The following is an 18,571-nucleotide window of genomic DNA, read 5'->3' on the forward strand; positions in this document are numbered from 1 at the left end:
ATATATATATATATATATATATATATATACACCTCGTGACACGAGTCTTGGAGGTAGGTTGGAAATGCGAAACCGCTTATCTTGTTCTAAATTTATAGGGAGGGAGAGAAACAAGAAACAAGAGAGAGAGTAAGAGTGTTTGGAGGGAGGGAGAGTGATGGGTAGGGATAGTGAGGGAGGGAGAGGGAATGAGGGAGAGAGAAAGGGAGGACGTGATAGACAGAAGGAATTTGGAGGCAGATCAGAGATATGAGACCGAGATGGAGGCCAAGATGGAGGCCGAGATGGAGGCCAGGATGGAGGCCAAGATGGAGGCCGAGATGGAGGCCAGGATGGAGGCCAGGATGGAGGCCAGGATGGAGGCCGAGATGGAGGCCGAGATGGAGGCCAGGATGGAGGCCAGGATGGAGGCCAGGATGGAGGCCGAGATGGAGGCCGAGATGGAGGCCAGGATGGAGGCTAGGATGGAGGCCGTGATTTAGGCCAGGATGGAGGCCAGGATGGAGGCCGTGATTTAGGCCAGGATGGAGGCTGAGATGGAGGCCAGGATGGAGGCCGTGATTTAGGCCAGGATGGAGGCCAGGATGGAGGCCGAGATAGAGGCCAGGATGGAGGCCTGGATGGAGGCCAGGATGGAGGCCAGGATGGAGGCCGAGATGGAGGCCAGGATGGAGGCCAGGATGGAGGCCAGGATGGAGGCCAGGATGGAGGCCGAGATGGAGGCCAGGATGGAGGCCAGGATGGAGGCCAGGATGGAGGCCAGGATGGAGGCCGAGATGGAGGCCAGGATGGAGGCCAGGATGGAGGCCAGGATGGAGGCCAAGATGGAGGCCGAGATGGAGGCCAGGATGGAGGCCAGGATGGAGGCCAGGATGGAGGCCGAGATGGAGGCCGAGATGGAGGCCAGGATGGAGGCCGTGATTTAGGCCAGGATGGAGGCCGTGATTTAGGCCAGGATGGAGGCCGAGATGGAGGCCAGGATGGAGGCCGTGATTTAGGCCAGGATGGAGGCCAGGATGGAGGCCAGGATGGAGGCCGAGATGGAGGCCAGGATGGAGGCCAGGATGGAGGCCAGGATGGAGGCCGTGATTTAGGCCAGGATGGAGGCCGTGATTTAGGCCAGGATGGAGGCCAGGATGGAGGCCGTGATTTAGGCCAGGATGGAGGCCGTGATTTAGGCCAGGATGGAGGCCAGGATGGAGGCCAGGATGGAGGCCGAGATGGAGGCCAGGATGGAGGCCGTGATTTAGGCCAGGATGGAGGCCGTGATTTAGGCCAGGATGGAGGCCGTGATGGAGGCCAGGATGGAGGCCAGGATGGAGGCCAGGATGGAGGCCGAGATGGAGGCCAGGATGGAGGCCGTGATTTAGGCCAGGATGGAGGCCAGGATGGAGGCCAGGATGGAGGCCAGGATGGAGGCCAGGATGGAGGCCAAGATGGAGGCCAGGATGGAGACCAAGATGGAGACACTGTGTACAGAACAACACAATTTCTCGAGATTCACAACTTTGTCAGATCAAAGCAAAAAATACAAATCTTTTGATTTTTTTAAGAAATAACTTTTAAAATATTTACTAGCTTAAATAGCCAAAATATTTAGAACATGTCCACACATATATATATATATATATTACAAAAAAGGAGTTACATATAAGGTACAAAGATGATTATCCCAAGTTGACGAGTTCCTCCAGCTCCTCAGATGGCGGGGAGGATCCCTGAATTCAGTGTACATTCCCCCTCTGTATATATAGATTATATTATGTAATATAATATCAGCGCGGCCCGTTTATGTGACAGAATTTGATGAAAAAGTGTACCTTAATGGATCCACGAGTGTGGTCGGGGGATGGTTAGTCGTGGGGATTAGTTAATAAGCACCAGGTCTGACCAATCCTGATAGACGATCAATGGTGCGGTGGTCACGGTACTGTGTACGTTTAGGGGTGATCCTGGACGGCATGGGTTCGAATCCTGGTCGGTCAAATGTGAGTTCTTAGTGATCTATGGCTTGCGCGTTCATTCAGTCTTTCATATATATATATATATATATATATATATATATATATATATATATATATATATATATATATATATATATATATATATATATATATATATCTTGGTTTATTTGGAAGAAGGAATTTCTACAAATGCCTTACTTGTTCAAGGTTGACTAAAACAAATTAAAGTAACTGTATTCTACAGTTAATTTGTTACGAATCAACTGTCATACAACAGTCCAACCGATCCCTGGGTTGTTATAGTATTTAGTAACAGGTTTCTAGTTAAGTGTTGTGTTATATTCACTTTGTATATGGTTTCTAAGGGCATCAGCTGATAGATAGCAGCTTTATAAGTAGATTGAAGGTGATATCCTTCATTAGGGAGTGTAAACTGGTGTACCAAGTTTGCCTTTAGGAAGAAGGTTGTATTCTATATTGGGGGCGGTTCCTAGAGCATTAAATGAGCAGTTCTTTTGTTTTGTTTTTGAGGTAAATATTGAATTCCAGCCTTTGGTTCTGGGAGGTCGGTTGTACTCCATTTGAAATTTTGTTTTTGGTTATACTTTTTCTTCTATTTTATTCTGTGAGTTCATAGTGTGCTTCTCAAGCTGATTTGTGTTTCCTGTTTCCCACCGTCTCGTATCCCCCCAGCTCTTAGTCTGTCGCATATCCCAGCTCTTAGTCTGTCGCATATCCCAGCTCTTAGTCTGTCGCATATCCCAGCTCTTAGTCTGTCGCATATCCCAGCTCTTAGTCTGTCGCATATCCCAGCTCTTAGTCTGTCTCATATCCCAGCTCTTAGTCTGTCGCATATCCCAGCTCTTAGTCTGTCGCATATCCCAGCTCTTAGTCTGTCGCATATCCCAGCTCTTAGTCTGTCTCATATCCCAGCTCTTAGTCTGTCGCATATCCCAGCTCTTAGTCTGTCTCATATCCCAGCTCTTAGTCTGTCTCATATCCCAGCTCTTAGTCTGTCGCATATCCCAGCTCTTTGTCTGTCGCATATCCCAGCTCTTAGTCTGTCGCATATCCCAGCTCTTAGTCTGTCTGTTCTTGTAATAGAACTTTATGGGTCGGGGTTGCTTGCTGTTGCGCCAGTTGTTGTTCTCGCAGAGAACAAGATATATAAAGATAAGATATATTATCTTATTATATGTAAGATTATATATACAATCTTATATATTGTATATATTAAAATATATAAGACAGGTATGAACCTGACAGGTATGACTGGTTCATACAAGTCTTATATATTGTAATATATATAAAATGTATTAGAATCTTTATAAGGTATTTTGAAAATGACACAGTTTTTACTACGAGCACTATTTCTGACTAATAATATTCCGGCAGTATTTTCATCAATAAAACCCCACAATGTACATCAACAAATTTCAAGATCTTCAAAAAATTTTCGAAACTAGAAAAATATGCTAAGCATTTTACATGTTATGAGGGGAGGAATTTTCTTATTGCTGATTCTATTATAATACGAACATTGAGCTTTCCTGCGACAAGCTTCAAGGAAGCTTAGTGGATAACAAAGCTTAAAACCAATAGAATCAATATTTTCAAACTCAAAATTCAGTGCCCCAAAGGTCACTATGGATTCCAGGATGAGGGATGAAATGTTGCCCAATCAAGGGCACTGGGTAAGCTCCTTCTGCATTCTTATTGGTCGGCTGCGGTAGTAGGCGTGGTTTTATGTGGCAATTTTGTGCTGGTGTTGTGGATGGGTGGTCGTTACTAAGTGAACGGTCGCTGTTGAGAGGTGTGTTCTCCCGTCTTGAAGACATACAGACAGGAGAGAGAGAGGGACAGAGAGACAGATTTTTTTTTTATCCTTGCAAATACATTCCGTCCATGTCAGTGGTGGAACCATGTGTAATCCATGTGGAGAACGTCAATATTATAACAAATGAAATTTGACTTGATATATTGGGATGCCAGTGAGGGAACGACCAAAATAATCCATAGCTATCTGAAGAAAAAGGTCGAAAAGATTTTGGTCGAATTTTTCGACCAGAATCGTTCGAAATTTTGTTCGACGAATCTGCTAACATCGTCGTTTCTCCATTTTCTAAATGTGGGGTTTGGTCTTCACTCTGGTCGACCTCCAGAGACGGTCGTTATAATGGCTACTTCAATTTAACCAGACACCTCGCCTTGCCCGGGAATAGAACCCGGGACCGATCAGTTGTGAGTAACCAGTGATTGAGAATGAATAAAATCCCATTTTTCCCCCATATTTTTGGGGGTAACTTTGAGGAACGTTGATATATCATCTTCCCAAATAATAGTAGATAAAAACACAAATAATATAGATCAAAGGGAATAATGTACAGGAAACTCTTTTTAAATATATTTACATTAATATCATTGTTTTGAATGTGTTATCTGAAGGTTCTATACGTGATCAGTTTTCTTTCTGCGGGGCTCTGATGACACTTTTTAGTCGTGTTCAGTGTTCACACCAGTGAGAACCTCCAGGGCGGCCTCTTGTGTTCAGTGTTCACACCAGTGAGAACCTCCAGGGCAGCCTCCTGTGTTCAGTGTTCACACCAGTGAGAACCTCCAGGGCGGCCTCCTGTGTTCAGTGTTCACACCAGTGAGAACCTCCAGGGCGGCCTCCTGTGTTCAGTGTTCACACCAGTGAGAACCTCCAGGGCGGCCTCCTGTGTTCAGTGTTCACACCAGTGAGAACCTCCAGGGCGGCCTTCTGTGTTCAGTGTTCACACCAGTGAGAACCTCCAGGGCACCCTCCTGTGTTCAGTGTTCACACCAGTGAGAACCTCCAGGGCAGCCTCCTGTGTTCAGTGTTCACACCAGTGAGAACCTCCAGGGCGGCCTCTTGTGTTCAGTGTTCACACCAGTGAGAACCTCCAGGGCGGCCTCCTGTGTTCAGTGTTCACACCAGTGAGAACCTCCAGGGCAGCCTCTTGTGTTCAGTGTTCACACCAGTGAGAACCTCCAGGGCACCCTCCTGTGTTCAGTGTTCACACCAGTGGGAACCTCCAGGGCAGCCTCCTGTGTTCAGTGTTCACACCAGTGAGAACCTCCAGGGCGGCCTCCTGTGTTCAGTGTTCACACCAGTGAGAACCTCCAGGGCACCCTCCTGTGTTCAGTGTTCACACCAGTGGGAACCTCCAGGGCATCCTCCTGTGTTCAGTGTTCACACCAGTGGGAACCTCCAGGGCATCCTCCTGTGTTCAGTGTTCACACCAGTGGGAACCTCCAGGGCATCCTCCTGTGTTCAGTGTTCACACCAGTGAGAACCTCCAGGGCAGCCTCCTATGTTCAGTGTTCACACCAGTGAGAACCTGATTGGCAGCTGAATGAATAACCCAGGTGAATAACCTTCACTATTCAGTAGACACACAGGTGAGAGAGAGGGTGGAGGCCGGCCAAACAATAAGGGCCAAATATCGACAAAAATTCCCATCATCTCCTACACTAATGAGGACCCCTAGAGACCCACATCCCACAACGTATTATCAAACTGAATAAAAATGGCATTCTGGCGATGGCAACTGGTGATTTGTATGACACGGGAACGGATGTGGATTTTGATAACCTGGGGCGTCTGATGGCAGATACCATTCAGGTTGGGGGGGATTGGTGGCAATTGATGGCACTGGCACTAGTGGTGTGGCAGGTGTTGACACCGTGGCACTGGTGTTGCGCTGGTTCGTTTGAGCGCGAGTGGCACTGGTTCAAGGCGGGGAGCAGCTGTGTGGGCTCCTACAGGTACGTTCTCTCAGCTTTTAAGGTGTAAGATGACGGTTCTCTGTCGACGTCAGAAAGCTTCGGGCGACATGAGGCTCTACCCAGCATGACCTGATAACCTTAGAGGAAGGTCAGTCATCGCATGTTGGTCACCTGTGTGTGTGTGTGTGTGTGTGTGTGTGTGTGTGTGTGTGTGTGTGTGTGTGTGTGTGTGTGTGTGTGTGTGTGTGTGTGTGTGTCATCGCAACGATTGTGAGTCGATCACAATCGACTTGAGAATGGTCCAGGACGGACCGAAACGTCGTCGTCCCTTCATCTTCTAGTGTGTGGTCTGGTCAACATGACTTATCATTTTTGTAACTCGTTTTGTCCAAATATTCATCATTCATCCGACAGAAGATGGCGCCGTCACTTCCCAACCTTAACACTTTACACTTATCAACGATGATTTGCATCTACAGATGCCATTTGCATCTTCACTTTTGGCCACTGCCAAAACTCTGTCAAGTTTTGAAGGGAAGCCAGTCTTATTCCGTGACCACTTGATCAGTCAGGCTGTTAATGCTTGCAGCGACCCACAAGCTGACATATCTATAAGAACCAGACTGATAGGCCACTTCCTGCAGGAAATTGTCCAGTTTCCCCTTAATGTCTTTCCCCTTACCTAACATACAGACAGTATACCACTACTAACCAGCAACTGGATGGGTGACCATGCAGACCAAACAGTCCCTAGGGGTTAGAGAGATCCTAGGGGATATATGGACCGGGTATACCCCCATATACCCATACAAAGGGGCACACAGGGGAAAAAGGAGTTAGGGAAACATTGCAGCATATGTTGGCCGGATAGACAGACTTTAATGTCTATTCCATTTGATGGGGACGTTTGACAAGGGACCAGGCTAGCTGTAAGAGGACGTTTGACAGGGGGCCAGGCTAGCTGTAAGAGGACGTTTGACAGGGGACCAGGCTAGTTGTAAGAGGACGTTTGACAGGGGACCAGGCTAGCTGTAAGGGGACGTTTGACAGGGGACCAGGCTAGCTGTAAGGGGACGTTTGACAGGGGACCAGGCTAGCTGTAAGAGGACGTTTGACAGGGGGCCAGGCTAGCTGTAATGGGACGTTTGACAGGGGACCAGGCTAGCTGTAAGAGGACGTTTGACAGGGGGACCAGGCTAGTTGTAAGAGGACGTTTGACAGGGGACCAGGCTAGCTGTAAGAGGACGTTTGACAGGGGACCAGGCTAGCTATAAGGGGACGTTTGACAGGGGACCAGGCTAGCTGTAAGAGGACGTTTGACAGGGGGCCAGGCTAGCTGTAAGAGGACGTTTGACAGGGGACCAGGCTAGCTGTAAGAGGACGTTTGACAGGGGACCAGGCTAGCTGTAAGGGGACGTTTGACAGGGGACCAGGCTAGCTGTAAGGGGACGTTTGACAGGGGACCAGGCTAGCTGTAAGGGGACGTTTGACAGGGGACCAGGCTAGCTGTAAGAGGACGTTTGACAGGGGGCCAGGCTAGCTGTAATGGGACGTTTGACAGGGGACCAGGCTAGCTGTAAGAGGACGTTTGACAGGGGGACCAGGCTAGCTGCAAGAGGACGTTTGACAGGGGACCAGGCTAGCTGTAAGAGAACGTTTGACAGGGGACCAGGCTAGCTGTAAGGGGACGTTTGACAGGGGACCAGGCTAGCTGTAAGAGGACGTTTGACAGGGGGCCAGGCTAGCTGTAATGGGACGTTTGACAGGGGACCAGGCTAGCTGTAAGAGGACGTTTGACAGGGGACCAGGCTAGCTGTAATGGGACGTTTGACAGGGGACCAGGCTAGCTGTAATGGGACGTTTGACAGGGGACCAGGCTACCTGTAAGGGGACGTTTGACAGGGGGACCAGGCTAGCTGTAAGAGGACGTTTGACAGGGGGACCAGGCTAGCTGTAAGAGGACGTTTGACAGGGGGACCAGGCTAGCTGTAAGAGGACGTTTGACAGGGGGACCAGGCTAGCTGTAAGAGGACGTTTGACAGGGGACCAGGCTAGCTGTGAGGGACGTTTGACAGGGGACCAGGCTAGCTGTAATGGGACGTTTGACAGGGGACCAGGCTAGCTGTAATGGGACGTTTGACAGGGGACCAGGCTACCTGTAAGGGGACGTTTGACAGGGGACCAGGCTACCTGTAAGGGGACGTTTGACAGGGGAACAGGCTAGCTGTAAGAGGACGTTTGACAGGGGACCAGGCAAGCTGTAATGGGACGTTTGACAGGGGACCAGGCTAGCTGTAAGAGGACGTTTGACAGGGGGACCAGGCTAGCTGTAAGAGGACGTTTGACAGGGGACCAGGCTAGCTGTGAGGGGACGTTTGACAGGGGGACCAGGCTAGCTGTGAGGGGACGTTTGACAGGGGACCAGGCTAGCTGTAAGAGGACGTTTGACAGGGGACCAGGCTAGCTGTAAGAGGACGTTTGACAGGGGACCAGGCTAGCTGTGAGGGGACGTTTGACAGCACAGACTCCCGCATTTCACTGTGACAAAGGAGAATTGATCTATCAGATATAAACAAATCCGGATATCATGAAAAAACGTTGCCTGATGAGTCGGGTCGAAACGTTGCCGGATGAGTCTTGTAAAAATGTCGTCGGATGAATCAGTTAAAAATATTTTTTGATGAATTAGGTGCTAGATAAGTCAAGTGAAAATAACAACTATTTACAATTCTAATTTCGGAGTAAAATATACAATTCCGCGGATGAAAATGACATAAGGTAATACATTTTGCCGACACTTCACAGTTCCCAACTCCAATATAATCCTACTCTCGTGTGGTTGTGGGTGGCAGTGGGCGGCAGTGGGCGGCAGTGGGCGGCAGTTACGGGCTGCCAGTGGGCGGCAGGCAGTTATGTTGCCTCTAGTGGGATGAGCTGGACTAAGACGTTCCTAAAGAGTGAGGGGACAACTAAGGAGATGCCTGAGTTTTGGATCCGGGAGTGAGGCGGGACCTGGAGCTAAGTACCAAGCCGTGTGGTTGCTAGACACCCCCTAGTCACTTAACCAAGTGACAATGAGTAATTACATATGACCGTTCCGGAGTAAATTATATATATATATATATACAAACCCTAACCGACTCAGCCACGATGGTACAAAAGTCGACCAACTTGCAACTCTACTGAATTTACTGGGAGGTTCCAGGAGGCCCCAAACCGGAGCCCGAACAGGGTTTCTACAGTCGACCCGACCACACTCTGGCCAACAGGTAACGGTGTTCCACACTTCTTTACTTTGCACTCACATCACAGAGAAATCACAATTGCGAGATATATCAGTGAAAATAATTTTGAGAGCCCTGGAGTGACTCGAACCCGCGTTTTTTGGTGAATTTGGTGAAAATCAAAATGATTTTCCACTGATATATCACCCCAGAAAATGTAGAAGTCTGTGATTTCTACCCTGTGAGATACAGTGAATGTGGTTTAATAGTACACCGTTACTGGTCGTTTTTAACAGTCGGGCATCACCTGTGAGACATTACCTGTTGGACGTTTCCTGTTGGACGTCTCCTGTTGGACGTCTCCTGTTAGATATCAAAGCAGGACCTGGATATTATGCTAAAAAAAATCTTTCCTTTTCTCCCTGAAATTTTCTGTAATATTTCCCTGCCTCGTCCCCTTAAACCCGGGGCAGGATCTTTCCCTCCCCACACTAATGTAATCAGTGAGGCCCACTAATACATCCTCCTCCACACCCAGGTAACAAAATTCATCCGAATGTTGTAGTAAATGTTTGGCTGAGAGGGCTGGGAGGGTGGTCTCGCTTGCGGAGGCGCATGCACGCACGGACGCCCGGTATCATATTTACATATATCATATCTAATCATATTTACATTTGGAAATGTATATCGAGGCAGCCACTACGACTTTTTCGTCTGACCCATTACGCATCTGTTCCGTCTCTCTCTCTCTCTCTCTCTCTCTCTCTCTCTCTCTCTCTCTCTCTCTCTCTCTCTCTCTCTCTCTCTCTCTCTCTCTCTCTCTCTCTCTCTCTCTCTCTTACTCTCTCTCTCTCTCTCTCTCTCTATCTCTATCTCTCTCTCTCTCTCTCTCTCTCTCTCTCTCTCTCTCTCTCTCTCTCTCTCTCTCTCTCTCTCTCTCTCTCTCTCTCTCTCTCTCTCTCTCTCTCTCTCAACCCCAGTCAATATGTTGTGTACACATTGTTCTCAGTATCTAAAGGGGTCGTGTAACCAGTCCCACATTGCAAGTTCACTCTTATGGCCAAAAGGATATCAGATAGACTAAGAGTGTTCCATCCTCGTGGACCCATTAAACCAAAATACCCTTTTGGGGAATCCACTTGACGGAAAGGACGGACAATATTGACTTCTATACAGGGGTCATTGACCTCGTTACGAAGCCAAATAATTTGCTCGTGGTTACAGATGAGAAATTGAGAGGAACTTACGCGTGGATAGTGGATACGGAGACAGGAGTGGAGAGGTCGTAGGAGGAGGGCGGAGCCGGTGGTGTCGCTGGTGTGGAGAACGACCTCTGGCGACATAGTCGTCCTCATGGGGTCAAGGATCACACACTGGCCGTAGTGGTATAACTCACAAACACTGTCCCCCGCCTGGTCCCCCCACCACCACACTCTCTCCTCGTAATGTCACTGCTACTAGTGAATTTGCTTCTGCTAGTCACGGCTCTTGTCCTGCAGCACTGCTAGCAGAGGCTCTAACGCAACCAACAGAGGCTCTGGCACTGTTAACAGAGGGTCTCCCCGGGCAGGAGACACAGACACACACACACACACACGCACGCACACACACTCAAGCGTGGAGAGCAGTGGCACTACTGACGGTGAGGGTGGCACAGTGGCAGCGGTGCCAGTGTGCCACCGGCTACAGAAATAGACGCCAGCTTCCACTACACGTCTGCTCTCTCTCACACACACACACACACACACACACACACACACACACACACACACACACACACACACACACACACACACACACACACACATGCCTGCTTCAGACACCACACCACACATCTGCTTCAGGTGCCCCTGCCCCTTCTCTCTTACAAGCACATGATCTTACAAACAGATGTTCTTACAAGCACATGATCTTACAAACAGATGTTCTTACAAGCACATGATCTTACAAACAGATGTTCTTACAAGCACATGATCTTACAAACAGATGTTCTTACCAGCAGATTGTCGCACACCAGCTGAAGATGTTGTACTCCTTGTTGTTGTTGTTGTTAAAGATTCGCTACTTGGAACAAAAAGTTCCAAGTAACACGGCCTATGGTGAGCCCGTAGATAGTTTTGTACTCCTGTAATGGCAATGCCTATTTATTGCCAGTTATTCCAATCACTTAAAGATTGGACCAGTTTCCTCCTACCTCAGATTTGTACTGAGGAAAAAGGTTTACACAGAGATCTGTAGAGACACATGACTATAAATATATATAATATATAGTATTATATAATATTGGTGTATTGTGGATTTTCATTTAGACATGTTTCATTGAATATGACTGCATATTCCGTGTTGATTATTTTCTTGTTAAGGGCTTCTATCTCTCTGACTAGTGCTCTTGCATCTTGGTTTAATTGGAAGAGGATTTCTCCAAATATATTACCTGTTCATGGTTGACAAAAAAGAATAAGCAGACTATATCACACTTAATATAATTTACACAATGTTTCGAACCTACAAGGTTCATTCTCAAGTGAGGAGACAGATTGATTGATGAAGATTAAGCCACCCAAAAGGAGACAGGTTGTTGTTTTTAGATTCAGCAACTGGGAACAAAAAGTTGCAAGTAGCACGGGCTATGGTGAGCCCGGAAGGGAGCCAGGAGACATACACGTCTGGGAGATCGGCTACATATAATTAGGTAAGGAGAATGGGTAGATTATCTTGAGATTATCTTGAGATGATTTCGGGTCTTTTTAGTGTCCCCGCGGCCCGGTCCTCGACTAGGCCTCCACCCCCAGGAAGCAGCCCGTGACAGCTGACTAACACCCAGGTACCTATTTTACTGCTAGGTAACAGGAGCATAGGGTGAAAGAAACTCTGCCCATTGTTTCTCGCCGGCGCCTGGAATCGAACCCAGGACCACAGGATCACAAGTCCAGCGTGCTGTCCGCTCGGCCGACCGGCTCCCGAAGGAGTGCCGATGGGAAGGAGAAGGAATGAGAAATAACTACCGAGAGAAGGGGATACTTCACAAGAACTACCAGACTACCTGCCACCACAACCACTACCCATCACCTCCAACTACCACCTACAGGGGGGTGTAGGGGGCTCGAACCCCCGCCTCTATACTCACCCTTGTTGCATCAGTGTTCAGAACACTGGTGAACGTGAGTGTTCAGAACAGTGAAGAAGGAGCGACAAGAGCGTTCAAAATATATGAAATTCAAAACATCATTTGAGTCAAGTCAGTCAGATGAGAGTTGGCTATTAGCATATAGAATGGTTGGGCGGGGGGGGGTGGATGGTTGGTTAGGGGGGAGGGATGGTTGGGGGGGGGGGATGGATAGATGGTTGGGGATGGATGGTTGGGGGGTGGATGGTTGTTTATGGATGGTTGGGGGGGGTGGGGATGGATGGTAAGAACGTCAAATTAATATTCAAGAATATTCTGTTAACATGATTTAGCAATTTGATGAGACATGTATATGTACATATATGTATGTATGTATATATATATATATATGTATGTATGTATGTATATATTTATATATGTATGTATGTATGTGTGTATATATGTATGTATATGAAGAGAACAGAGAAGAAAGGTTACAAATGAATTGTTCTCGCTACACTTGACCCATATATATATATATATATATATATATATATATATATATATATATATATATATATATATATATATATATATATATATATATATATATAATATATATCCCCAATATGTATTACCAATAATTTTTGGTACACAGTCAACCAGAGCATGAATAGAATCTCACTTACAAAAATATATCCCATATCATTTGTTTACTCAAAATTGTAATTCAAAAGAGAATTATGAATTATGCACAAAAAAAGCATAAAATTCCCGAATGTTTATCTATGTGAAAAAATGTTTTGGTATAAATAAAAAGTATTGCTATTTTGGGGGTGACATTGAGGCGCTTGTTCAGAGTAGCTTTTTGGACTGTGTAGTTCACTGGGTGGTATTGTTGACGGTTGTTATCAGCCCTCGTTAGTACCAGTACTATGAACTACCAGCACTGGGAACTACCATTACAGGGGAACTACCAGCGCCTGTCATTGTACATCAAGTCCACGACGGACGGGTTCAACTATCCCATTAAACTTAATAGAAAAATACCCCCCGTCTGATGCACAGGTTTCGTGTCTGTTGTCAGGGTCTGAGTGGCAGGCGGGAGGGAGAGACAGACAGACAGAGAATGATCGAAGATTGATTTACATGTTCTGAAACTCTGAATGTTTTTTTTTTTTTAATCAGACGAACACTGGAGCAGACGACTGCTGACTCTGGAGCAGGTACAGTACGTCCTCCTGTCACTCATCCTCCTGTCACTCATCCTCCTGATACTCATCCTCCTGTCACTCATCCTCCTGTCACTCATCCTCCTGATACTCATCCTCCTGTCACTCATCCTCCTGTCACTCATCCTCCTGTCACTCATCCTCCTGTCACTCATCCTCCTGTCACTCATCCTCCTGATACTCATCCTCTGCTAGAAATATTTCATATTAATAACCATGCCAATCTTCCAATCTTACACCTTTATCAAACTTCCAGAAAAGGTGTAAATATCTAGAAGAGCTGGCAAACACTTGAAATTTTCCGAGGATTTGTGTAAATTCCAGGTACATGGTGACGACAATGGCAGAACATGGTGGTGAGCTCACCTAGGTGTTCTTGCAGGGTTGGGCGTTAGCTCCCTAGCCCTGCCTCGCCTGCCTCGCCCCACCCCTGGTTGATACAATGATTCATATGTCCGTTGTTTTTTGGAAGGTTTCTGAGTTCGTCTATTTTCTTTATGTTCTTGGTGACTCTACGTTGTGTGTGTGTTTATTGCTTGTGCCTGCAGGATGGAGGTGTTAGCTCTTGGGCCCCGCCTTTCTAACCGTCGGTTGTCTTATGTACTTGCTTCCGACCAAATTTCCTCCATCATATTTACTACACACACACACACACACACACACACACACACACACACACACAGGTGGTCTCCTGAAGCCCACATAAAGAGAATAACGTCTGCGGCATATGCGAGGCTGGCTAACATCAGAACGGCGTTCAGGAACCTGTGTAAGGAATCATTCAGAATCTTGTACACCACATATGTAAGACCAATCCTGGAGTATGCGGCCCCAGCATGGAGCCCGTACCTTGTCAAGCACAAGACGAAGCTGGAAAAAGTCCAAAGGTATGCTACTAGACTAGTCCCAGAACTAAGAGGCATGAGTTATGAGGAAAGGCTGCGGGAAATGCACCTCACGACACTGGAAGACAGAAGAGTAAGGGGGGACATGATCACAACCTACAAAATCCTCAGGGGAATCGACCGGGTAAACAAGGATGAACTTTTCAACACTGGTGGGACGCGAATAAGGGGACACAGGTGGAAGCTGAGTACCCAAATGAGCCACAGAGACGTTAGAAAGAACTTTTTCAGTGTCAGAGTAGTTAGCAAATGGAATGCATTAGGAAGTGATGTGGTGGAGGCTGACTCCATTCACAGTTTCAAATGTAGATATGATAGAGCCCAATAGGCTCAGGAATCTGTACACCAGTTGATTGACGGTTGAGAGGCGGGACCAAAGAGCCAGAGCTCAACCCCCGCAAGCACAATTAGGTGAGTACAATTAGGTGAGTACACACACACACACACACACACACACACACACACACACACACACACACACACACACACACACACACACACACACACACACACACACACACACACACACGACCAAAGAGCCACATCTCAAACCCCACAAGCACAACTAGGTGAGTACACACACACACACACACACACACACACACACACAGAGGGGTCTCGCAGTTTGTTAGGTGAACATGCGCATCAGTTGAGAGAAACTCTCGCTCGACCGGGAATCGAACCCGGGCTCTTAACACTACGACCCCCCCCCCCCCTGAGCGCTGTCCAGTGGGCCGTGTGTGCACGCATGCGTGAGTGCTTTGCGTGCGTACTGCGTCACAGGAAGAGGCTGCTACCTCTTGCTGATTCCTCTGAAGGAATCAGCAAGACTGCTTTCATGGCAACTTCTGTGACTGCTTTCATGGCAACCTCCTTCACTGAGGACGTAGCTTCCGGGCTCTTGCTAAACATTTCTGCGAACGTGGCTTGAAGCGTAGCAGTCCCAAGATATCATCTCAAGATAACCAAGATAACAGTCCCTTCCTCTGATATGTTCCTCAGCTTCCTGAGGGATGGTTGGTGTCTGGTACTGAGTTGAGCTCTCTTTGAGGCTTTTTGTCTCCTCCTTTGCTGTCTTCAGCTCATCTTGTAAGCTGCTTAGTGTGTGTGTGTGTGTGTGTGTGTGTGTGTGTGTGTGTGTGTGTGTGTGTGTGTGTGTGTGTGTGTGTGTGTGTGTGTACTCACCTAGTTGTGCTTGCGGGGGTTGCGCTCTGGCTCTTTGGTCCCGCCTCTCAACCGTCAGTCAACATGTGTACAGGTTTCTGAGCCTACTGGACTCTATCATATCTACACTTGAAACTGTGTATGGAGTCAGCCTCCACCACATTACTTCCTAATGCATTCCATTTGTCAACCACTCTTGACACTAAAAAAGTTCTTTCTAATATCTCTGTGGCTCATTTGGGCACTCAGTTTCCACCTGTGTCCCCTAGTGTGTGTGTGTGTGTGTGTGTGTGTGTGTGTGTGTGTGTGTGTGTGTGTGTGTGTGTGTGCGCGCGCGCGCGTGTGTGTGTGTTATGCTACTATTGGCCCATACGAGCCCCTAGTATCCATGCCAATACCTGCCCATAATAGGGGCTTCCCTGTGAATTTTATGATAGGCGGAGTGAACATTGCACGAAGGGAAGGTATAGGAGGACCTTCCTAGCAGTGAAATACCTGTGAGCCTCGGCTTGGACGCTCTTACTCATAATTCGTGCCTCTTACATCTCGACCTTTGGAAGCTAGCTCTCTCTCTCTCTCTCTCTCTCTCTCTCTCTCTCTCTCTCTCTCTCTCTCTCTCTCTCTCTCTCTCTCTCTCTCTCTCTCTCCTCAACCACATGGGCTGGACAGTAGAGCGACGGTCTCGCTTCATGCAGGTCGGCGTTCAATCCCCGACCGTCCAAGTGGTTGGGCACCATTCCTTTCCCTCGTCCTCATCCCAAATGCTTATTCTGACCCTTTCCAAGTGCTATATAGTCGTAATGATTTGGCGCTTCCTCCTCATATATATATATATATATATATATCTCTCTCTCTCTCTCTCTCTCTCTCTCTCTCTCTCTCTCTCTCTCTCTCTCTCTCTCTCTCTCTCTCTCTCTCTCTCTCTCTCTCTCTCTCCCCCAATGTAGCCAATCCCCTGCCATGTTAGTCTGCCCCACAGCAAATCCTCAATTATCTGACTGCATGGCGGCCCTGCATTTCGTACACAATGGAATTATCAGTGGATTATGTTAGCCGTCTCTATGATCCAGGTTTTTATGCTTTAATCAGTCACTTTGCTTTCCCCTGTATTTCTAGTCTCCCTCTTTTATGTTTTTCTGTTTGTTTTCATTTTTCTTTATTCATACCTCCTCAGATATTCTCCAGATTATCGTTGTTTTTAATGTGGTTCTCGTGTATTTTCATGTGGTTTTTCTTTATTTTTATTTCACCTGAATGTTCTTTATTTCATTATATGTTGTGTGTGTCTGTAGCTCGTAATCCTTCAGTTTTGGGAGCACTAAAGACGAATTTTAATCAAGGGAAAGTTGTGAAGTTTGAAGATTAAATAATTGATAATTTACGTGATAATGTCAGTGGGGCTTTTTTTATTATTAATGTGTACTGGCGTTGGTTGGGAGAGCTGAAAGACTTGATCACTGTTCATCTTGTTCACATGTGTTCAGTGTTCGTCATAATTCTCTGTGGTCAAGTGCACCTTTTCTTTGCATTTTGTTGTCGAGTCTTCAAAGTTTATCCAGTATACTGGAAATGTTCATGTTCAAAATGTTCATGTGTGTTCAATACTGATTAGTGGACGGTGTTCCAGGTAAACCATTAATGGTGACCATGATCTATGGTAGGCGGGAAGCTCTCAGCCTGCTACCAGGAGGCAGAAGTCGTCTGTACCCCTGAACCCACCTGTGTGTGGGTACACACACACACACACACACACACACACACACACACACACACACACACACACACACACACACAACACACACCAACTATGTGTACTTAGGTGGGTACACATACCATCTGTGTGTACCTTAGTGGGTACTGAGAAGAGCCGTAGACCTACCTACCGACCACATAAAAATATAACATATATATAACATAACAGCAATGGTATTAATTAAATTTAAAGTAAATATTATATTTTAAGTGGGTACTATAGTGATTAGCACAACTCCTATCATTATAATCCCACACGTAAATGTACGTGTTTACGTACATGTACACATAAATGTATTATTATAGTTGCTAGTTAATACAGTATTGAGTACAGAACCCAGATTGGTATATGAATTTATTTACAGAATAAATCCCACTCTCTCTCAGGTTTGCGTTAAGAACTACTGTGATTCTATAATAATGGGTCAGGTTAAGGTAGATAGATTAATTTGTATTTGATTTTATAATTTTAATATTTAGTGGTCTCTCATTAAGTGTTTACACTATTTATTAGTATTAATTTAGCAGCAACATAACCCCTGTAATTCCCGTGAAAGATAAACTGAGGATAAATTCTCACGAACGGGCCTTGAAGTATTTATTAGTGGGTTCGAGTATAAAGTTCTGCACCTCTCCTCGTGTGCAACTTTCACAAGAACACTTTCAACACTTCCTGTTGAGCCTAATTGTGTTCAGCACTTCAGCCCACGCCTGAGGTCTTTTGTGATATCTTTACAGGTATTTGATTCGGTTGAATGAGGCGGTGTAGCTAACTTACTCGTGGTGATCCAAGGACCAGGATTGTTTATGTGGTGAATTTGTTGTTGATTGTGGTGAGCAGTGTGGTGGTGAGAAGTGTGGTGGTGAGCAGTGTGGTGAGTAGTGTGGTGAGCAGTGTGGTGAGCAGTGTGGTGAGCAGTGTGGTGAGCAGTGTGTTGAGCAGTGTGGTGAGCACTGTGGTGAGCAGTGTGTTGAGCAGTGTGCTGAGCACTGTGGTGAGCAGTGTGGTGAGCACTGTGGTGAGCAGTGTGTTGAGCAGTGTGCTGAGCACTGTGGTGAGCAGTGTGGTGAGCAGTGTGTTGAGCAGTGTGGTGAGCACTGTGGTGAGCAGTGTGTTGAGCAGTGTGGTGAGCACTGTGGTGAGCAGTGTGTTGAGCAGTGTGGTGAGCAGTGTAGTGAGCAGTGTGGTGAGCAGTGTAGTGAGCAGTGTGGTGAGCAGTGGCCTTATAAAAGTTTAAGATTGTTTGATATACAACATTGGAGGTCAGTTTATTTGATATTTATTTTATTTGGCATTTAGGATCCGGTTAATTGCTGAATTGTTCAGTTTAGCTTCATTTCAACTTTTATAGTATTTAATAATTAATTGCTGGATGAATCAAATGCGGGTTGGTATTATTAAATGTGAAGGCCTTAGTTGGCAAGAAGGGAAGGAAACTATCAGGGAGAAAGCGCCAAGCCATTACGACTATAT

At 46.6% G+C, this 18,571-nt stretch overlaps 1 protein-coding gene across 1 annotated transcript; it reads left to right on the forward strand.

Annotated features, from left to right (window-relative positions):
* The first annotated feature begins 260 nt into the window (after nt 1-260).
* Nucleotides 261-18,335, forward strand: LOC123772561 (pro-resilin-like). Its single transcript, XM_069326206.1, has 3 exons — nt 261-458; nt 548-1,473; nt 17,939-18,335. The coding sequence occupies exons 1-3, from the start codon at nt 261-263 to the stop codon at nt 18,333-18,335; spliced, it is 1,521 nt and encodes a 506-aa protein (XP_069182307.1).
* The last annotated feature ends 236 nt before the right edge of the window (nt 18,336-18,571 follow it).

Source organism: Procambarus clarkii, chromosome 17 (assembly GCF_040958095.1).
Source record: "Procambarus clarkii isolate CNS0578487 chromosome 17, FALCON_Pclarkii_2.0, whole genome shotgun sequence".
Lineage (NCBI taxonomy): Eukaryota > Metazoa > Arthropoda > Malacostraca > Decapoda > Cambaridae > Procambarus > Procambarus clarkii.